This window comes from Lissotriton vulgaris, chromosome 5 (genome assembly GCF_964263255.1).
Source record: "Lissotriton vulgaris chromosome 5, aLisVul1.2, whole genome shotgun sequence".
In the NCBI taxonomy this organism is placed as follows: domain Eukaryota; kingdom Metazoa; phylum Chordata; class Amphibia; order Caudata; family Salamandridae; genus Lissotriton; species Lissotriton vulgaris.
The window spans coordinates 114,908,692-114,932,194 of record NC_141693.1 but is presented as its reverse complement, the minus strand read 5'-3'; the positions used below and the strand labels follow the sequence as shown (position 1 = coordinate 114,932,194).

Here is a 23,503-nt window from a genome sequence, read left to right as displayed (position 1 = left end):
GCGAGTTGAGCCAAAAAATTCACTACGTGGACCACATCTGCGACCAAGGGATCAAAACCCCATCGCCACCAACGGGTCCATCTGCCCGATGCAGACCTGTACCTCTTCACAGTACTATATACCCACGCTTTAGAGATAAGGGTCTCATTCTCTCGCGAAAGGCCAGGGAATCTGCCCTGGAAATCCTTCATGCCATGAGCCACAGTGAATTTGTGGACACTAGAGGATGTGGAGTCCCGTCCGGACTCATGAGGAGGGTCGGAAACCGGGGGAGTAGGATTGGAAAATCCCAAGAAAGTTCCAGTAGAACTGTAAACCACACTTGAGACTTCAAAAGTGGGGTTATCGTGACCAGATCCGCTGCCTGCCGGCGAACTTGAGCTGTTGCCCTCGTGATCATCGCGAATGAACGCATAGCCAGTTCTCTGCTTCAACTCTGGAGGAAAGCATCCGTGGCTGCTGCCAGAGGGTCCGGCCGCCAGCTGAAAAAACGCAGAATCTGATGGTCCAGCCTGGACGCAAAGAGGTCCACTGAGAAAGGGCCCCAGAGGTCGTTCAGCTTCGCAAACACTGACTGATCCAAGCGCCAGAGGCTGGAATCCCGGAAGTGGCACGATTGGAAGTCTGCTTCCAAATTGTCCCAGCCCGGGAGATGCTCCGTTGTGACGGAGACTTGATTGTCGAGGCAGTACTGCCAAAAACTTGCCCCTAAATCCAAGAGGGCTTTTGATCTGGCACCCCCCAGATGATTCACGTAACGGACCGCTCAAACGTTGTCCATTTTCAGGAGCACACAAGACTTCACTGAATCCCTCGTCCAGCAACGTACTGCAAAGGATCCCGCCAGAAACTCTAAGCAATTTATGTGTAACTTCTGTTGGTCGGGAGACCACAACTCTCCTGTAGAGAGGTCCCCACACCTGGCCCACCAACCGAGCATGCTGGCATCCGATTCTATAACCATGTCTGGGGTGGAACCAAAGATTGCCCTTCCGTTCCATGCCTCCATGTGGTTCAACCACCATTGAATTTCGGACCTTGCCTCGATGGACAAGATGACCTTGTGAGAGTACGGATACCCCTTGCGTAGAAAAAAACCTTTAATAATAATAAATAATAATAAAGGGGTTTGTAAAGCGCCTGGTGACGCCATCCCGGAGTGTCCCCGCGCTGTGGAGAGAGAGGTAGAAGATAGTGAGAGGCTGGAACTAGAGGGTATATAGGTAGGTCTTTAATAGTTTCCTAAATTTAGTTTCAGTATCCGCTAGCCTGATATTCATCGGAAGAGAGTTCCATTTCTCTCCCTAGCGATCCTGACTTTACATTGAAGGAAGTAGAATATGCTATAAACTCCATCATTCCACAAAAAGCTGCAGGACCAGATGGCATCCCTGGAGACTTGCTAAAATCCGATAGTGTCAAATGGGGTAAACTAATCCACTCCCTCCTTCTTGCCATCTGTAGGGGCGCCCCCATTCCCGTGTCATGGAAGGGGGCGGAGGTGGTTCCCATCCACAAGAAAGGCCCAAGGGATGATCCGTCCAATTATAGGCCGATTAGCTTGCTAGATGTCAGCCAAAAAGTTGTCGGTAAAGTTATTTTACTCAGGATACTCAACTGGGTAGATGAAAACAAAATACTTACCGATTTTCAGGCCGGTTTTAGAGTAGGCACTGGAACGATAGAGCAGGCCTTCAGGCTTATGATGATTTACTGGAAGGTGGTAGTGATAGGCAAGGGCAGTCTTTATCTCGCATTCATCGATTTAAAGACTGCCTTTGACCTTGTCCCCAGGCATTTACTATGGAAGGTCCTGGCCAACATGGGGCTCCCGCAGTATCTACTATCCTTACTAGTCAGGCTTCACCAGGACAGCTTTGCCCAAATTAGGTGGGGTTCTGGAGGGGAGAAAACGGGCTGTATTCCGGTCGAGAGAGGGGTCCGCCAGGGATGTGTTCTGGCTCCCACCCTTTTCTCTTTGTACATCAATGGGGTGGTTGAGCACTTACTCAAATCTCCATCTGACGAACCATCCCTGGCGGGGGTACGCATACCGACCCTCCTCTTCGCGGACGACACGCTCCTAATCTCTAAAACCCCAATGGGACTACAGAAACTCTTGGACAATTTCCAATCATTTTGTACTGATAGGGGCCTGGTAATAAACACCAACAAAACAAAATACCTCGTCCTTAATCCCCCTAAACAGCAAGTGCATCCCCCTATTTTAAACACCGAGCCCCTGGAAAGGGTAAAGGTATTTGATTACTTAGGGATACGCATTTCAGACAAAATGGATTGGACCCCCCATCTAGACAAGATGCTGTTGAACCATAAAAGGATCACAGGTGCCCTATTGAGGGAGCAACGTTCCAGTTCGTTCAAACCAATAGGAACAGTCCTTGAGATCTATGCTGCCAAAGGTGTCAGCTCTGCCCTTTATGGAGCTGAACTTTGGGGCTCTGCATCTACCGAAGCTCTACAAAAATCTGAGAATAATTTCTGTAGACAAATAATGTCCCTCCCTCAAAGCACCCCACTTTTACCCTTATTTATGGACCTTGGCTGTACCCAGATTGGCGAAATCGCGAAATTTCGTCCTCTCTTATTATGGGCCCGTATTTGGCGGGTAGAGGAACTTAGTGCCTACGCCAGAGGTCTGGAAGAAATAATGGCGTCACCACATTGGGCCAGAGTCAAATGGCTAAAAGACATGAAAACCTCATTGTTGAACTTGGGCCTATCGGATTCCTGGTCAAGCAGAACCTCTCCTCCAAAACAAATACTCAAAAAGCTTTATCGGGATTGGATTTGCTCTCAAAGACATTCCAGCACATCCATTGGCAGGCTTACAGAGGATTTTTTGATGTTTAAAGACTGTCCCAGGAGAGAACCCTACCTAGATATAATCGGGAAACCATTTGCCCGGTCTCTGTATTTTAGATTTAGAACGGGTACTTTGCCACTGAATACTTTTACCAAAACTTGGAAATCCTGTACAGGCAAAACCGACTTGTGTCCATCATGTTTAGCCCACCCAGAGACATTAGCCCATTTCTTATTTGTCTGCAAAGAATATGCTAACCCAAGAAGGGTGTGGCTGAAGAATTTGTGCCGACAGCTGGGAACCAGGAGCCATGATGTGGCAATTAGGATACTTTTTTCGGACAGCTATGTACCCTATGTCTGTGCCCTAGCTAAATTTTTATTCTGGGCTTGGGCTATTCGAGCCAGAAAGCTTAAATACTCTGTTTAATTTCTTTTTAAAGGATATTTATTCTAGTAAATGTCATACTTTCTGCTATTAACTGGATATGTGTTACTAATTTTATTAACTTGCTTTTATGATAATGAAATTTTATCGAAATAAAGGTTTTTGACTTTGACTTTGAGTTCCATTTGTTGGCTGCCAGCACACGGAAAGAGCGGCCTCCCATTCTGGCTTTTTTTATCCGGGGGATTTTAAGTAGCCCTGTTCCCCTAGAGCGTAGAGTTCTATTAGGCTCGTAGGTGATGGCTAGATCTGTCAGGTAAGGAGGGGCTTTGTGCGAGGTGATCCTATAACACATTAGGAGCGCTTTGAATAAGATCCTCCTTTTTATTGGAAGCCAGTATAGAGCGGCCAGGGTAGGTTTTGAGGCTGCTCTTTTGGGTAGTCGGAGGACTAGTCGTGCTGCCGTGTTTTGGAGCACCTGCAATCTCCTGATGTTCTTTTCCGTTGTTCCTAAAAGTAACACATTGCCATAGTCTATTCGGGAGGTCACTAGGGCTTGGGTCATGGTTCGTCTGGCTTCTAAAGGAAGAAGGTCCAGTGTGCGGTTAAGGGTCTTCAGAACCCCAAAGCATTTCCCTACTACTTTATGAACATGACCATCAAAAGAAAGTTTGGGGTCAACCCAAAAACCCAGGTTCTTTGCTTCCTTACAAGGAGTGGGTAAAGGACCAAGACAGGGTGGTCACCATTCTTTAGTCCAGCTAGCGTCCTTTCCTCCTATCACTAAAACCTCTGTTTTAGAGCCATTTAGCTTCAAGCAGTGTTGGTTCATCCAACCTGCAAGATCCTGCATACAGGTGTTGAAGTTGGCAGCTGCTATGGTGGGAGCTTGGGACAGGGAGATAAGCAGTTGGGTATCGTCGGCGTAGGAGACTAATTCTATGCCGTACGATTGAACCACATCTGCCAATGGAGCCATATACAGATTTCTTTTTCAGACACTTTTGGAAACCCGCCCAGTGAAGACTACCGCCTCCACGCGCAACACCGAAAAATATCACCGATAAAATTCAAACACCCATTTGTTCGGCCGTTGTTAGCAGCGAGGCAACGCCCTTAAAGCAAAGTCAGAATAATCGCCTACAGGCAACAATCAGAAAAGACATCGTAGTGAGCCCCTTGAAAAACAAAGCAAAGATAATATTGTTTATACGGCGTTCGTCAACATCAAGACAGCATCGACAACGTTAAAGAAGTGAAGCGTGAATAATCGTGCTAGTGAGAGCTGGCTTTTTTTGAAACGGGAACAAGACATCCCGACGACTGAAATAACAGGGATAACGCGAGAAACATTTAAACATTATATATATCAACGGAATTAGTTAAACAATTGGGTGCATTTGAAAGTTTGAACGTTTTACCCAGTGCGACTCATCATATCCTGTGGAGGCGGTGGAACATTGGTAGTCTTAAAATCAGGTTTATCGAGTTACCAAGCTAAAGCAATTATGCAGAATTTCGCTGACAACATTGCGTGATTCCTTAAATCATTTTAAAGAATCTAAACAGAATAAAGCATCAACAAACCCTTTTAACTTGTTGTGAGCAGTTTACAGCTGCAGAAAAGTGTCTTCTGTCTTGATAAAGGCGCTGGACGCCGAAACGCGTTGACATACAACTAGACACATCATCTTTCGTAATTCGTAAAAGAAAATATTATGTGTTTTTTACTGTTAATTTGTTGTTTATGAATTGTAATTTTATTGTATTGAAATATATGTATCTTTTATATTGTTTTGCTTAAAAATAAAAATTATTTAGTATATATATAAATAGTACAACTTTTTTTTTGGAAACTGCACTTTTCCCCATTTTTGTCCTGTGGCCATTGGGTAGGCAATTTAAAAATTTCCGCCTAGGTTGTTACCTTCCAGTGCCATATACAGATTGAACAGGGTGGGGCTCAGGGCAGAGCCCTGAGGCACCCCCTGTTCAAAGGCTATGCTGTCTGAGAGGTAGGTACCTCTCTGAACCTGAAAGCAACGGTCTGTAAGAAAAGCTTTCAACCAACCCAGTGCCGCCTTGGTGACCCCGGCTTTGTTTAGACACTGTAGCAAGATGGAATGTGCTACAGTGTCAAACGCGGCACTGAGGTCCAGCATAATAAGTGCCATGGTATGACCCTCATCTGCTCCTGCCCGTAGAGTTTCGGTCACTCTCAGGAGAGCTGTCTCTGTGGAGTAGCCTGTCCGAAAGCCAGATTGAGAGCTATGAAGGACATTATTGGATTCCAGATGGGCCATAAGTTGTTTATTAGCTATTTTTTCCGCCACTTTCGCTAGGTAAGGTAGCAGAGAGATGGGTCGCAAGTTTTCCAGGGTGTCCTGGCTCACATTGGGTTTCTTTTTAATAAGGAGTACAATAGCTTTCTTCCACTCTTCAGGAAGACAGGCCGTTGCAGAGCTCTGTAATGGAGGGGGCCTGGGAAGATGGCTTGGATCGAGGCGGACAGGAGACCTACCACTCGCACTCTTTTTCCACAGCATGAGAAGCAAGATTTGATACGTTGTCAGCGCATAACCTAATCTCTCTTGCTTAGAGACACATCTTTAGTAGCAATATTAGGGACATTTAGAATCCAGCCTGACTTCATTTTGCATTGAAGTGGCTTTAAATGCTTAGTGAGTAATTGTGATAACATATTTTTTGTAGAAATATACAACGTTTTGTAAATGGCTTGAATTTCTGGTGCCACAGCTGCAGCAAGTTGTAGTGGTGAAGTCTGTTTTAAAATGCTTGTTTCCTTGTTAACTGCTGCATCAAAAAATGATGGATGGAATGCTGAATAAATCAAACATTCACCCCAGTCAAGAGATTTGGGTTAAATCCATCACTCTTTTGCTCACTATGTCATCCCAGTTTGGGCCTAGCCATATGCAGATTAGTCTTGACCCTGCTCCTCATGGGAAAAGTCCAGCCCAGTTTGCAAAGCCGGGGCCTCCCTAGCCCGGAAATGAGCATCCTGGGCCGGTTTTGGGGAATCACCCTTCATCAGGTAGTCTAGCTTGAATTCAGTGGCACAGTGAGCGCTTGCAGGGAGCACCCAGCTTGAGTTGTTTCAAATAATGGTATCCACACATCAGTGGTCTATAGTCTTCTGAACTTTCTCTTCTGTTGTTGCCTACATTAACATGTTATTGCTTCAACAGTGGCCTTGATAAAAAGGTGCACATAAGTTCTGATTGTAATAACTAAATCAGTGGTGCATGTTTCTGTTGTTTTCAAGGCAGTATCTAAACACAAGGGAAATAAATATATTGTTTTGGAATACCTGCTCACACTGTATCGGAAACTATGTTCAAGATCATTTGAGGAAGCCAGGGAAATTTGATGAGGAGGTATTTAGAGGGTTACTCACTCATCTTTTTTGGGCTCAGACTGAACTTACAAATGATTGTAATTCTATTTTACATTTGTAGGCATGTAGAGTATAGGGTCTGCAGGTCAGCTTTGGATGTTTTATTTTATATGTTTATGTTCTGTATGACTTTGTATGATATGTGGCCAGTTTTAGGTGCAATTTAGGAACAAGTTGGTGCCATCTGCATTTTACAGCAAGGCCTTTGAAAATGAAGGACTGTTGATCCATTGATAAAACCGTGAAAAGAAGAAGCTTTAGCTTCTTTACAACACCTGTTTTGGAAGGTTTCACTTTGTGAAAATGTTCCCAAAATTCTTTCCTTGATTATCTTGTGAACATACATGTGAAAAGGATGTGTCCTGAATTGTATGTGTTGCATTATAGGGAGGTGATGATGGTCTGGTCTGATTTGCTTAAACTGTGGAGGCTGCAAATCCTTTCTGCCTTACAGGTTTTTTAGGTCCAGCGACCTGCGTTGCACTGCGCAACAGTGCTCGCTCATGCAAGAGTCCTTTTGTCCGGGGTTCAGAAATAGACACTGGAATCACACACGCTTGTGCGTGTGTTTTTTGTCTGCTCTTTTGTCATTGGGCTTTGTGTGCGTGTATTTTGATAACCGAGCATGCAATAGGCCAAAGGCGGGCGCATTGCTCTGCCCACGGCCTATTGGTGTCTGTTATGCGCACCAAAGCCCAGGTGAAGTAGTGTGGCTCACTGGTTAGAGGCGGCAGACCCGAGAGCAGAGGACGGCCCGGGACCAGGGTTCGATTCCCGGCGCGGCAGGTTTCGGGACCAGGGTCAGCGGACTCGATAATTCTCTCGCCTCGGTGCCCACTCTGATCAGCGATCACACTCGGCAACTCTGGGCATTAGCTTGCCTCATCTTCACTAACGGCCCCACCAGACCGCCGGGGATGCCTGGTCTCACCCTGGAGATACCCATTAAGGGACCATCTCTCAGGGAAGCCAGGAAGGGTTTCGCAGCGGTCGAAGCACCTTGGGACCCTCCGGGTAAGTAGTGCGCTATATAAATGCCTATACATACATACATATACATGTGGTTTCAATTATCGTGCCCAGACACTGGCGCGATAATTGAAAACGCATATTGCTTGCTGAGGCGGCGCGCGAGCACCAGTCGCGGGCGTGTTTTTTTTCAGTGCCGCTTGTTTTCTGTTGGCGCATCTTTGTGTACATAACAGGGGCTGAAGAGCACAAAGCAGGCGGCATCACACACATTCAAAATACACACACCATACGCACAACAGGATGCACTGCAGCTCATTATCTTCTGTTCAGTCTTCTTTTTAGGTTTGTGTCGATGCCACAGAGGGGGGTGGGGTGGCATGCTTGGAAGAGAAGTGGCCATTGCTGGAGGAAGGGGCAGCGGACCCTGGGGGGAAGAATTCGGGCAGACGGGATGCAGGCATGCCCGGCTCGGACTGTCACTCGTCTGTACCTTAGTCCTAGTGTCCAAGGGGCGGCAGCGCATCCTGAAGCACAGCCCATGGGACTGTGGAAGCTTCAGCCCCTCTCTGAAGACGGCTGCCGAACACCTCCCAGTGAAGCCTGGGGTCGCGTAGTGCACGATGGGTGGGTTCAGGTTACTTGCTGCACAGACTCGGCGGTGCTCTCTTTTTAAGCACCTTCCTTCGAAGGGCATGCCAATCGTTGCCTAGTATGCCTTACGATGATGAGAACCCCACTGCCACAGCTCCTTGCACCTGCATGCAGGAGTAGCAGCAGATTCCTGCCCTTGGGGGCACAGTCTTCCGATGTACCCTGGGAGACTGCCTGCTTCCCGGAGATAGCCCCGCTCGCCTTGGCACTCCCAGCTCGTTATTCCACAGACGCTCGACTCGGTTACTGAGGTTCGGGAAGCTCAGTGGACTGAGTCAGGGGCGCAAGAGAACAGGCGTGGACAATGGATGGAAATAGGGAAGGGTTAGTGCCTACCAAGCATTACAAATATTGCTCCACGGGAGCCAGGCTTGACTGGGCCGTTAGGACACCTGAGCCAGACCCAACCATCTGCCCTCAATCCGCGCACTCCACACACCGCGTGAGACATGGCCCCTGTGTTCTGCAGACTTCGCAGAAGGGGTCCGCGAAGAGATAGTGCCTGCAGTCAGGACTCTGAGTTCAGGCGCTGGACGACTGCAGCCGATGAAGGGTCGCGGTCAAGCAGTCCACACTCTGGGGAAACCTCGCTCCAACGCGTGGCGCCTGGTATCCTTTAATATGCAGCTTGGCGCCATTGCTGCAGCTTACCAGCAGCCATTAACAGTGCCTGGGGCTTTGTAACATGCTCAGTTTGATTTCAGTGCGTAGGCCACGTGTAATAAATGCAGATCCAGGAAGGACTTTTATAAAAAAATTTAGATACAGATTTATTCACACAGTATGGAGCCACAACCAGGTCACCAAATAAAACAGCAGAAAATACAGGTTACCTTGAGCCCTGGAACACCTCTAGGTTCAGGTAGTTATGGTGAGGCTCTTAGCTCAGCTTGCAGGGGTTAGGAAACAGCCTTGGGAGGCCAGACGGAAGCCTGGGCTGTAGTGGGCAGCCGGGGTGCGTTGATGATGTCTGCCTTATCTTTGCCTAGTACAGCGCCCAGCGGGTAGGTGCGCTATGCACTACCTGCCAAAGGTGCCCAATCAGAGGCCCTATGAACTTTCTTACACCCACTTTTCCTGTCACTCCAGTTAGAAGACCCAAACTATGTTTACCTTTGCCAAATTCCAGGCATTCCAGAAAAACAAGTTCTGTGGGCCCCAGCAGGCCAGCACTAACTTAGATGTTTAAAGGCCACCACACCCGACACAATGCCAGTAAAGGGCACCAGAAAGAGGTGTGAAACAAGTCAAGCTGTTTCAAGTGGAGGTGGTCATTTGTAAATAGGGTGGTAATGATAACCATGGCCCAAAGCTCAAGGACACACGAGGAAGAAAGGAGGCCGAGAGAAAACGGTTATAGGACTTCACATATTTCAGGGGTCTTCCGCTGACCGGCCAATGAAAACCCATACGGCACCGCCACGCCTGAAGTCGCAGAGTGACTCCCCCCAAACACGAACCTTTAAACACACACCTCCGAGAACTGACGCAGCAAACACCTCTATTTATACACACGTACGCATGCAGGACTAAACACTCTTCTTTCACACAGGCGCACCCCTGGCATATCTGTAAATTTTCTATTTTTAAAGTAACTCGCTGAGGAGAGCTCGATCACAGATACTTTTTAAGGGCTCGCAAAACACTTAGTGAGTGAACTTTCCCTCCCTGGGATCCGGTATTTCTGGAATGTGGTTCCAGGTACGCTCAGCGCTGCCGTCCTGCAGGGTTCCTCCGGCAGACTGCGACAGGTGTTCAGCCTCTTCAAGTATGAACGCCTGCTCGTGGCCCGCTGCGACTTGCAACCATAAGCCCTGCGTCTTCTGGAGAAACGTGCCCTCTATGGGTACCACATAATTCTGGGCCCTCTCCCTTAATGAACAGCATGTCTGCCATTGGTGCCGCACAGCTCAGAGTACCCCCTATATACAGCCTACCGCTTGGCTGCTACAGATAACAAATGCAAGGGTGTAGCTATCAACAGTGCAAAAGGTGCAGTTGAACCGGGGAAAATAGGTATTTATATAACGATTGTTTTTACTACCAAAACTGGAGAGGGGCGCATTTCACTTGCTAGCATAAGGGCCAACAGCAGTTTTGCTAAGTCACTGTGCAGAAAAAAGGAGATATTGCTCGCTGTTGCAGTCCCAAAGCCTTGACACTGTCCGCCAGCGTAAAGTGCTTTCCACATAAGGGGCCCTTCCATGTAGACAATAAACGTCTCACCTAAAGATAACCATCTGCCAGTGCCAGCTGTATGCACTACACAGACCGAACACACACCTAGAGACCGCTGCCTGGCTGTAACAGGAGTCACATATACACAAGCATTAGCCACAGAGATACGTCGTAGACCTAGCCGTTCTCATATACAAAACGGCCTGCACGAACACAGCCGCCCCCTCGCCAGGTTATGCATACTGTGGGTAACAGGCAGAGCAGAAGCCCGGGCACAGACTGTTGGGCAGTATGACCAGCTTACACTGGAGCTGCAACTAGCTTTCGCTGACCGTGCCGACAAGGCTGGCACTATAGGCACTGTGAGTACATACAGAAGTGACACGAAAAAAGGTGGTACTCAAGGAAAATGTGTGAAGCTTTTACTGGTCGACATTGTTAGAAGCTTGCGCTGGTTGTGAATTCAGCTCGGGCACTCTGTAGTCGGTCAAATTAGAGGTGTGCGAGCCAACAAATTAACAGGGGGTGCCGAGCCAAGGGTCTGGCTTGGCTGTGATAGCCCGTGCACGAGCCGAGCCCTGAAAATGCTTGCCATGTAAATCATACAAACGAACACTAAAGTATAATAAATGCTCTTTGAAATAAAAAAGTGTATTTCTCTTAAATGCAGGAGTTTTGATATTAATACATCACATTATAGCACTGCCCTGGGGTAAAAGTGATAGTTATTAAACAGGCGAGAGTCCTTTTGTCCGGGGTTCAGAAATGGACCCTGGAATCACACAAGCTCGTGCGTGTGTTTTTTGTCTGCTCTTCTGTCATTGGGCTTTGCGTGCGTGTATTTTGATAACGGAGCACGCAATAGGCCAGACCCGGGCACATTGCTCCGCCCACGGCCTATTGGTGTCTGTTACGCGCACCAAAGCCCATGTGGTTCCACACATCAATTGTTAACGCATCCACAATTAACTATTGTAGCAATCGCAGTATGGCGCACTTTACTTTTAAACATATTTATCTAAAGCGCAGCATGCCACCATTGCTACAAAAATAAATACAAATTTTTTTGACCTACAATTTATAGACTTTTGTTGCAATTGGTGTTGCAATATTTAGCAATACCAATAGCTCAAATGTAATTAATGCGAGACCTATTGCATTGCAAATGCTTATTATTCTTTGTAACTTAATGAATAGCTTTTTTGAGACTACTAAACTGAGATTATGAATTCATATAAAGGATATGACTGTAGTGTAAGAGGATTTCATGTGGAAATTTGGATATAAAGAAGGCCTTTTTGATCGGGTTAACTAGGTCTTTCGAAAAAGAGCTGATAGTAAGAAATAACAGTGCTTCTACTCTTTGGAGTATGGTGTAAACGGTTCTTAGTTTTGTCTATGTCAGACAGTTCAGGATGAGGGCTCTGATCCACATTTAATCCCCTTTTTAGTTAACACTTGCCAGTTCTTGGTACTGAATTTGGTTATTTTTTGTGGCAGTAGATGGTGAATTTATGAGGATCTCTAATTGGGCTCCTGTTTGTAAAAGCTTCCATTCAATTGTGGTATTGTGTGCAAGCCCCTTGAATAAACTACTTAGTTCTTCTACGCCTCAGGAAAGCACACTCCCTGCCCTCTCTTGTTTCTCCATGCAGTCAATTATATATTTTTAAATTGATCTCCATAAACTGATTGGCATCGTTTATATTTACCCCAATGTTGGAGTTAACTCTTAAGAAATAGTATTTTTTTTTTATTTGTACGCCTTAGCAGAGTAGGCTTGGAATATTAAAGCTCATAAAGGCTCACACAATTGTATACTATCTAGCTTTTAAAATGTATACATCAATATGTGATCCTATTTATTAACCATATTGTTTCTCCCTTCTTTATTCCAGAAGCTATTTAGAAGGCAGTCTTTTGGCCAATGGTGCCTTACTAGGGGCTGATGAGTTGGACAGATGCTTCCCACATCGGAGAATTGGAATTTTTGTAGCCACCTGGAATATGCAGGGCAACAAGGTGAAGTGAATGGTACCTTTCCTGATTTTATTAGCCTTATTTGTGTACTGAACCAAAATACACTGTTTTTGGAGAAAGTAGTGAAAAGTCTTAAACCCCTTTGAAAATGTCATTCTTTTAATTTAAGATGTCTGAATTTATGCTTTTTTAACTTGTATATCAGAACATTTTCTTTAAAATTAGCAAGTATTTAGATCACATAGAGCGATGAAGCCTGCTACTTAAGCTCATGATTGTGCAGGCCCTGTAACATTTGGTGGGAGCTGGGTATAAATGTTATAGAAGTGCTCACTTATTAGTAATGACCTGTTGAAAGTAATATTTGTTGCCCATTTAAACTTGGAGATCATTCCGGTTGACCGTTTACTACAATATTTATAGTTTTATGTGGTGATTTAAATTGCAGTTTTGTATTGCACATTTCAGAGTAGTTTATATTGGAAAAAATAACAATTTCAGTTGACCATCAATTAATTTTACATCAGGGAATGTCATTTTTAGGTCTCGCAAAGGCGTGGGCGGAGCAGCGAAGCTGCTGCCAAGCCCTTGAGAGATAGTGTTCTAAAAAGAGTACCGTAAGCCCTGCGCCTCCTTTCCATTGGGTAGCGTCAGCGTTGATGGTAAACGTTGGCTTCCCATTGAAAAGGAGGGTTTTCAGTTGCTGCCCTGTCCCCTTTTTAGACCGTCCCTCCGGACACTGTGGCCTGTTTTCCGGCTTGTCGTGAAGAGTTTTCGTATCCGCTTTTTTTTTTAACAAGCAGATAAGAAAATTCTGGCAGGCACGGAGGGTGGAGGCGCAGTGGGCACGGGGAGTGCAGCTCGGACCCCACCTACCCCGGCCGGGCTTCAGCTATTTTGAAGCAGCATTCCTGCATGATGGAGAGGGCATTATAGAAGGCGTGATCTCCTACAGAGGGGACACCCTGAGTGCCAGAGGTAGAGGGGTGAGTGAAAAGGACAAGGGAGCGAAGAAGGAGAGACTTTGTGAAAATAACAGAGAAGAGCGAGGGAGGAGAGAGCGAGGCGCACAGACACGAGGGAGGGTCAGAGTCTACATTACAGAGCTGGAGTGAGCGTGGAAACCAGAGAGAGGAAGTGTCGGCCACCCAAGAGACAGTGAGAGGAGACAGAAAGAACTGAGGCGCAGAAGGAGCGAGCGAAATGGAGGACAGCGTATGCAGAGTGGAAGAGAGAGGATGGGGCAGACAAGAGACCAGGAAACTGGGGCAGAAAGCGAGGCTTCACGAGTGACTGTCCAGGACAGTGGGAGCCCAATGCAGACAGGTCAGGGCCTGCTTGGTCGCGAGGCCCCACAAACTGCCCCAGGCGCATGTGCGTACAGGTTCATATGGCCACTATCCCGTGCCACAAGATGACCTTTGGGACAGCACACGACCACGGAGGTGTCTGAGCGGTATTATCAGGTGTAGGCGCGTTCCCAGATACTTCCACCCCTCCATTATCACCAGGGAAGAGCATCTATCACTAGGGTTACACAGTCTCTTCCTCCACTAAACAGGCTCACAGCAGAGTTATCTCTCTGGTTACACAGACTCTTCCTCCAGTCTTACAGGCTCCTACAGTAGAGCTACTCGTCTGGTTACGCAGCCTCTTTCTCCAGTCTAACAGGCTCAAAGCAGAGCTATCTCTCAGGTTACACAGCCTCTTCCTCCAGTCTTACAGGCTCCCACAGTAGAGCTATCTCTCGGATTACAAAGCCTCTTCCTCCAGTCTTATGGTCAACACAGCAGAGCTATCTCTCAGGTTACGCAGCCTCTTCCTCCAGTCTTACAGGCTCCCACAACAGACCTATCTCTCAGGTTACACAGCCTCTTCCTCCAGTCTTACAGGCTCACAACAGAGCGATCTCTCAGGTTACGCAGCCTCTTCCTCCAGTCTTACAGGCTCCCACAGCAGTGCTATCCCTCGGGTTACACAGCCTCTTCCTCCAGTCTTACAGGCTCACAGCAGAGCGATCTCTCAGGTTACGCAGCCTCTTCCTCTAGTCTTACAGGCTCCCACAGTAGTTCTCTCTCTCGGGTTACACAGCCTCTTACTCCAGTGTTTCAGGCTCACACCAGAACGATCTCTCAGGTTACGCAGCAGACCGCAGAGCTATCTCTCGGGTTACACAGCCTCTTCCTCGAGTCTTACAGGCTCACAGCAGAGCGATCTCTCAGGTTACGCAGCCTCTTCCTCCCGTCTTACAGGCTCCCACAGCAGTGCTATCTCTCGGGTTACACGGTCTCTTCCTCCAGTCTTACAGGCTCACAGCAGAGCTATCCTTCAGGTTACACAACCTCTTCCTCCAGCGGAGCAGGCATGCACAGCAGAGCTATCTCTCAGGTTACCCAGCCTCTTCTTACAGGCTCCCACAGCAGAGCTAACCCTCGGGTTACACAGCCTCTTCCTCCAGTCTTACAGGCTTCCACAGCAGAGCTATCCCTCGAGTTACACAACCTCTTCCTCCAGTCTTACAGGCTCCCACAGCAGAGCTATCCCTCAGGTTACAAAGCCTCTTCCTCCAGTCTTTAAGGCTCCCACAGACAGCAGAGATGTCTCTCAGGTTACACAGCCTCTTCCTCCAGCGGAGCAGGCATGCACAGCAGAGCTATCTCTCAGGTTACCCAGCCTCTTCTTACAGGCTCCCACAGCAGAGCTAACCCTCGGGTTACACAGCCTCTTCCTCCAGTCTTACAGGCTTCCACAGCAGAGCTATCTCTCTGGTTACACAGCCTCTTCCTCCAGTCTTAAAGGCTCCCACAGACAGCAGAGATGTCTCTCAGGTTACACAGCCTCTTTCTCCAGTGGAGCAGGCATGCACAGCAGAGCTATCTCTCAGGTTACACCGCTTCTTCTTACATGCTCCCACAGCAGAGTTATCCCTCAGGTTACACAGCCTCTTCCTCCAGTCTTACAGGTTCCCACAGCAGAGCTATCCCTCTGGTTACACAGCCTCTTCCTCCAGTCTTACAGGCTCCCACAGCAGAGCTATCCCTCGGGTTACACAGCCTCTTCATCAAGTCTTACAGGCTCCCACAGCAGAGCTATCCCTTGGGTTACACAGCCTCTTCCTCCAGTCTTACAGGCTCACAGCAGAGCTATCTCTCAGGTTACACAGCCTCTTCCTGCAGTCTTACAGGCTCCCACAGTAGAGCTATCCCTCGGGTTACACAGCCTCTTCCTCCAGTCATACAGGCTCACAGCACAGCTATCTCTCAGGTTACACAGCCTCTTCCTCCTTTCTTACAGGCTTCCGCAGCAGAGCTATCCCTCAGGTTACTCAGCCTCTTACTCCAGTCTTAAAGGCTCACAGCAGAGCTATTCCTCTGGTTACACAGCCTCTTCCTCCAGTCTTACAGGCCCACAACAGAGCTATCTCTCAGGTTACACAGCCTCTTCATCAAATCTTACAGGCTCCCACAGCAGAGCTATCCCTCGGGTTACACAGCCTCTTCCTTCAGTCTTACAGGCTCACAGCAGAGCTGCCCCTCGGGTTACACAGCCTCTTCCTCCAGTCTTACAGGCTCACAGCAGAGCTATCTCTCAGGTTACACAGCCTCTTCCTCCAGTGGAGCAGGCATGCTCCTGGTCCTGTCCCCTCTCCTGCCTTACAGTCTCACAGCAGAGCTATCTCTCAGGTTACGCAGCCTCTTCCTCCAGTCTTACAGGCTCACAGCAGAGCTATCTCTCAGGTTACACTGCCTCTCACTCCAGTCTTACAGGCTCCCCGAGCAGAGCTATCCCTCGGGTTACACAGCCTCTTCCTCTATTCTTAGTCCCACAGCAGAGCTATCCCTCAGGTTACACAGCCTCTTCCTCCAATCTTAGTCTCACAGCAGAGCTATCCCTAGGGTTACACAGTCTCTTCCTCCAGAATTAGTCTCACAGCAGAGCTATCCCTCAGGTTACACAGCCTCTTTCCTCCAGTCTTGCAGGCTCCCACACTAGAGCTATCTCTCAGGTTACACAGCCTCTTCCTCCAGTCTTGCAGGCTCCCACAGCAGCGCTATCTCTCAGGTTACTCGTCCTCATTTCGTCTAGTGGAGCAGGCATGCTCCTGGCCCAGCTCCCCTCTCCTGCTTTAGTCTCACAGCAGAGATATCCCTCAGGTTACACAACCCTTCTAACCCGGAAAATATATTTAGGTACTTCACATAATTCAAAACGCAGTCATTCATAAATCCATCCCAGGAATCTGAGTGATTGGTGCTCTGTGCTCTTTTGTGAATGTCACCAGTAACCTATACCCCCTCATTTATCTTAGTTGATCGTTGGAATGCACCCCACTTGATCGATAATCTTAACCACATAGCCTTTATCCATTCGAAATTCTGGTGCCCCCAAACCCCTCTAATTTTGCCTTGCACTCCTCTAAAAGAAGCATTTGCAATGCAATAGGTTTCGCAGTTACGCAAGTTTAAGCTATTGGCATTATAAATACCAATGCCCTTTACTTATTTTTTTAAAACAAAAATAAAAAGAATTGTCATTTGCAATGTTAATAGTCAATAGCAAATACCTTTTATGTTTTACAGAAGACTAGCAGCCCGCCCCGGCTTCGCCCAGGGCAGAAGGGGGCTGGGGGCAGCATTTTTAGCCTCTGTGCACCCCCCCCGACATTGCCCAGACCGCATCCCTCCCGCCTCCCGCCCCGACATTGGCGACATTGGCCATACCGCCTCCTGCCTTGAGCTTTCAGCCTTGAGCCTCCCGCCCACCCCGACATTGGCCATATGGCCATACTGCCTACCGCCTCGCGCCTTGAGCCTCCCGCCCGCCTCCCGCCTCCCGCCTCTTGCCTGCCTTTTCCTTACCTGAGCAGCCACTCCTCGCCGCAAGTCCACTCTTATGGCCATACCGCCTACCGCCTCCCGCCTACCGCCTTGCGCCTTGAGCCTCCCACCTCCCGCCTCCCGCCTCTCGCCTCCCACCTCCCGCCTCTTGCCTGCCTTTTCCTTACCTGAGCGGCCACTCCTCGCCGCAAGTCCACTCCTCGCGCAAGTCACCGCTCCTCCCCGCATATCGTCATACCTGAGCCGCTCCTCCCCGCATATCGTCATTACGTTATGTGTAGGTCGCGATCAGCGCTACGTCGCGGCCAGCGCTTGTTTTAGGGGACTACTTTGTTTACAAATTTTAATTTTTTAATTTACGTTTTTTTTTATTTAATGTCGCCTATGTCCATCTACACACCCTGACCTTTTCATAGATGTATCGGGTGTGTAGATTGGCGCTGTGGTTCCCGAGTTTACCTTGCCAAAAGGTGCAAGTTCTCTCTTTATAATAGTAGTATAGATAAACGAAATAAAAAAACAATGTAATTTACAATGTCAATAGCTCAAAGTAATGTAATTGCGAGACCTATTGCATTGTAAATGCTTGTTAGATCAGCAGATGGTGTACCATACATTATCAATTTCCAAGTCAGAAGTAACAAATGTACAATATCCATGATAAGAGAACTTCTGACAGAAGTATTGCCAGGAATAAGGTCACTATTGAGTCCCAGGAACTCTGTGATAACATCTCACAGTTCTTTGTTAGGAAAATAGAAGGCATTTATGCTAAGATCTTAGCCTCAAAATCTACCTCTAATACCTTGAGAACTGCTGACAGTATGGCTCCGCCACACCTTAGCACAGCAGAAAACAACGCAAGCAAGCTTGTTGAATTCCCTCCTATATCAATGGAGGACATTGGCACTCTAATCAATCAAACTAAGAGTGGATGCCCTTCGGATATCGTTCCAGCTCGGATCATGTCACTATTGAGGGATGATCTGGGAGCTAGTATTCAGTGGGTAGTTAATCTATCCTTAGGATCTGGAGAGGTCCCCCCTGATTGGAAGCGTGCTTTGGTGAGGCCTCTACGGAAGAACAACTCCATTCCATGGACCGACCTCACAAACCTGAGACCCATCTCTCTCCTCCCTTTTTTAGGGAAGCTTACCGAGAAGTTTGTTAACCGGCACTTATCCAATTACATCGAGAGTGCAGGGGGACTAGACCCTCCCAATCGGGTTTTAGGCCCAGGCACAGCACTGAGACCGCCTTGCTGTCCGTCGCTGACAATCTTAATTTGCTTCAGGATAAGGGGTACTCCGTTATCCTGGTGTTATTAGATTTGTCAGCGGCGTTTGACACTGTGTCACATGACATCATGACCACCAGACTAGTTGACATCGGTCTGGGAGGCAAGGCGCTGGCCTGGTTAAGGAGCTTTTTCACCAAACGCACTCAGTGAGTCATACTTGGTCCCTACCAGTCAGAGGAGGTGGAGATCTTAAAGGGGGTGCCACAGGGCTCCTGCTTGAGCCCAACGTTATTTAACATCTATGTGGCACCCCTAGCTAACTTCATGAGATCCCACGGGTTTATCCCCGTATCGTATGCAGACGATACACAACTCCTCTTTCCGTTTAAAATCATGACTCCTGAAGTGCGTCACTCCTTTGCCCAAGGGATGAAAGAAGTGGCACATTGGATGGCAGCAAACTTCCTTCAGTGTAACGTCTCCAAGACGGAGGTGATGCTCTTTGGGGAAGCCAAACGTCTGTGGACTCCTGACTGGTGGCCTCGTGATCTAGGCCCAGTCCCTGAGCCAAAAATGGTAGTGAAAGATCTAGGAGTCAAACTGGATCAGGAGCTCACCCTAAAACATCACGCTACTCAAGTAGTAAGCTTCTGTTTTCATGTTATTGGGCTTCTCCGAAGGGTGTTCCCCCTGTTACCTGATACCACCAGGAAAACTCTAGTTCAGTCGCTCGTGCTGAGTAGACTGGACTACTGTAATGGTTTGCTGCTAGCCGCCAATGAGGGGATCATTGCCAGACTTCAAGTTGTGCAGAACACGGCTGCACGCCTTGTTCTCAATGCCCCGGCCCGGACTCCTTCAAAACCCCTTCTCAAAAAACTCCACTGGCTCACGGTAAAACAAAGAGTGATGTTTAAAACTTGTTGCATCATCCACAACTGCCATTCCGGTAGAGGCCCGGATTATCTAACTAAGAAATTCATCCCATACATCCCGGCAAGATCCTTGAGATCTGGAGACCGTGAATTACTATGCGTCCCCAGATTCTGGAAGACACGACAAGGTGGAAGAGCTTTATCAGTGGCGGGCCCGAAGCTTTGGAATGAACTTCCATTTGAAGTCAGAGCATGTAGGGAACACTTTCCCTTCAGGAAAAAACTAAAAACTTTCCTGTTTAACTATTAATTCTGGTTGAACATTTAACTACGCATGACAGGGCTATTTGCTTTCTGATGACGCCAAAGGCGCGGAGATACTCCCCAGGGAGTCGATTCCCAGCGCGGTACAAGTGTGCAAATAAATAAATAAATAAATATTGGAGGTAACTTTAGAACAGTCGAGTTTTTTTTGGTTTTTTTATACCTCAAAAGAGGGGTTTAAATATATTTCAGGATAGCAGAGTTTCAAATATTTGATGCTGTTCCTAAAAACAACTGTGAAAGGGTTCTTTGTTGCATTAACCCAGGAATTCCAGGAGCATAGATTCAGAACTTCATAGAGGGCGGCTACTTACTGAGGTGGCTAATGTTTGACCATGTATTGAAGGGGTAACAAGGAGCATGGGCTTGTGCATGATGCATCCCATTTTAAATATTCTTCAAGCTTCTGTGTTTGAATCATCATAGTGTTTCACCCTTGCGACCAATCTAGCCTCATTCTGAGGTGCCAGATGCAACTAAGGTATGTCTGTTAAAAGCCATTCCCATAGAAGAATCTGTGTCTTGTCCAGTGATTGTGCCACCTTTTAAAGTCCAGGTCCAGTATAAAGCATTTGGCTCTGTGAAGTAACTTTTATTGGCACTGCACATTCTTTATTATGTTGTTAATGTGTATGGGGAGGCTTTGATTTATTTGTTGTGAAGTTGAGTGATTTTTTGAATTCCTGATATGTATTTATATGGTATTTTTGTAGAGCAAAGGCAGTGGAACACTGTACATGGTCAAAGACAAGGCAGGTGCATGCATTGAAGGAGTTCAGACATGACTGCATGTTGATCAAGCCCTTTGTTGGGGGATGAATAAGTCTTCAGTTGTTTTATTTTCAGGTGTCCAAGACTTCTAGAATCTTCCCCAGGACCAGTATTTCTTGTGGAGAGAGAACTTTTAGGTGTGACTGCATATCATCTGCATAGAGATGATTTGAAGTATTTGAGTGCTTGAGAAGTGAAATAATTTATCATTGTTTCCATATACTGATTAAAAACGGTCAGATAGTTCTTGATATGCGGTCACTTATTTTGTTGTTTATATATAATAAGCCTTTTGTACCACTTTCCATTGTCTTTACGCAACCCTCACTTAAATGCCTCCCGATCTTATTGCTTACGTCTTTCCATGGCAGGTACACCCCCTCTCCAGCAACTCACTGGTATAGACCGTGTACAGATATCGTTCACACATACCCTTCCCCTTCTCTTTTCATATAGGGTCTCCCATACCTTTTGGCTGGGTTTTCAGTAGTAAACATCAATACACATACCTATTAGTTGAGCACGGCACAAATCATAGCCCGTGTAATCCCTTACTCTTCATAAGCGATTTCCAGAGGAACTCCAGTTGTCCATAAACTCATTAGACCCTGTGGTTCTCCTGGTGGACATGAGAAGGGGTTTCATTCGCAGTTAAAAGCTTTCCAGTGTTTGTTACTCATGTTCACTGAACCTAACATCCCTATTCTGTTGTCTGGACACTACAAATCACGTAGAACTGTGTATTCTAGAAACACAGATCACTACTCATCTCCTGGGATTGGAGTCATTATGACCTTCCTGCACTACAACATCCTTTCATAGTTCACAGCAGAACATCTGCATTAGGTTGTACCCCACCAATATAAAGCAGATTCAGCCTAATGGACACATCACAAGGAATGGTTGTCCCCACAGTGCCACAGCTGGGTAGGGTGACCCAAAGGTCTCCCTCTACCATGTGCTTTGTATCCATGAATGTGAATGTTATGACTGGTATGCTTAAAAGAAAAAAGTTTCTACATTATCTGGACAATAAAAGAAAAAGATGCGGCTTTACTACAGGAGGCACATTTGTCACCCAGATAGGCTAATAAACTGAAAATACACTGGGTTGGCAGGGCAGATAGAGGGTGTAGAATAAACTCTGGAGGTATGGGCGGGGCTATGACTTCTAATTGCTTTAGCTGATACAGGGTATCTGTCCTTATCCAAAAGACTCTTCTCCCACAAACAAATTTCAAAATGTAGGCTGAACCGGAGGGCAGCTGTGTTTTTGTAAAACTGAAACTAACTGGACAAACACTTGTGTTGGGATCACTATATGCCCCCACTGCACTAAATCTAAATCCATTGCCCACATGCTCAGGCTGCTTGCAGAATTCAGCAAAACACTGACTAATTTGGGTACAAATAGACCCTGGCAGTAGATCCTGCACTTGTTAGAACTGGCACCCCTGACAAATGTAACACAACAGACAGAACATTATTATGATATGTCCTAGCTGACCATAATCTGGTAGATGAATAGCACATCGCAGACCGGAGAGGTTACGGCGCGGTATCGACCGCGGGGAGACATCTGCACTCATCCTTTTGGATCTGAGTGCGGCGTTCGATACCGTGTCCCATTCCATCCTCTTGAACTCTCTCCGGTCCCTGGGAGTAGATGGTCCTGCGTTAGCCTGGATTGCCTCCTTTTTAAATGAGCGCACTTTCCAGGTTTTTTTCAACGAAAGCTGTATCTGGTATTTGCGCTTCGGCGTATGGCGTTCCCCAGGGGTCTATACTCAGCCCCCTATTATTTAACATCTATGTTAGACCCCTGGCTACCATCGTGGAGGACGAATGCTGGGCTGACCATATTTTCATATGCCGATGACACTCAGATTGTTTTCTCCCTTTCCAGTAGTGAGTGTAGCAGCATATCGGTCTTGAAGATTGGACTGTCGCGTGTCGCTGAGTGGATGCAGAAGCATCTCCTCAAATTAAACGGTGACAAGACCGAGATTGTTATCTTGGGGAAGAACAAAGATCTTTGGGGCCCTCAGCACTGGCCTAGTGACATGGGACCCCTTCCCCAGCCGGTCACAGTGGTTCGCAACCTAGGATTTCTTATAGACGACAAACTCTCTATGAGGCAGCAGGCCACTAAGGTGGCCTCTGTGTGATTTGCCACCTTGCGATGGCTCCAGAAAATCCTATGGATGCTTCCCCGTGCCACCCAGAGAACCGGTGTCCAGGCGTTAGTAGTCTCCCGCCTGGACTACGGAAATGTCCTATATCTCGGTGCCGACACTTCAACCATCCACAAACTTTAGGTGGTGCGAAATTCGTCGGCCCGACTTCTCTGTAATGTTCCGAGGAGATCTTCGGCCTCACAGGCTCTTCGCGACTTACATTGGCTTAGGGTCCCGAGCCGCATCAAATTTAAAGCCCTGTGTCATCTCTTTAAAATTAAGCAGGGCTCGGTCCCAAAATATCTACAGAGCCTTGTCCAAATATACAAACCTAGTCGCACTTTGTGATCTTCTGCAAATGGTGACTTTGTTGTTCCAAGATTTAAACTTGTAAAGATGGGGGGCCGGTCCTTCCCCCATCTAGGCCCCAAATCTTGGAACTCACTACCTCTTGCCCTGAAGTCAGAGACTGATTTATTTTGCTTTCGGAAAAAACTTAAGACCCTGCTCTTCCAGTAAATCTGTCCTTTTGCTTTAGCTGGCTCTTTGCACTATGCTGTGTCTTCTTTTCTTCTTGTGTCTATCCCTGGTGCCGGGAAACCCACTGCGGGTAGCTGTTGCGCAATAAAAGTTAAAATAAATAAATAAAAATAAAATCTGTCAAGGACAATACATAATCCCATCGTTCCCGGCTATCTCATCTCGACAGACTATCACCTAGTACAAATCCCACTCCTTTTTCTGGCATTGCACACCAATGTATTACATTTTGCCCTTCGGACCCCCCCATCTCTATTGTATGCAGCTTTCACTTAGGCTATGTCGCACTGACCTGGCAAAACTGGGGGATACGCTTTTAAACAAA

The 23,503-nt window shown here is 47.1% G+C and overlaps 1 protein-coding gene across 1 annotated transcript in view; it reads left to right on the top strand.

Moving 5' to 3' along the window:
- The window catches only part of INPP5E (inositol polyphosphate-5-phosphatase E), a 323,326-nt gene that overhangs the window by 33,727 nt on the left and 266,096 nt on the right, over positions 1-23,503 (top strand). The window contains exon 3 of the mRNA XM_086921027.1: positions 12,332-12,455. Coding sequence (XP_086777153.1) covers positions 12,332-12,455 — 124 coding nt within the window. The remainder of the gene's footprint in view (positions 1-12,331; positions 12,456-23,503) is intronic.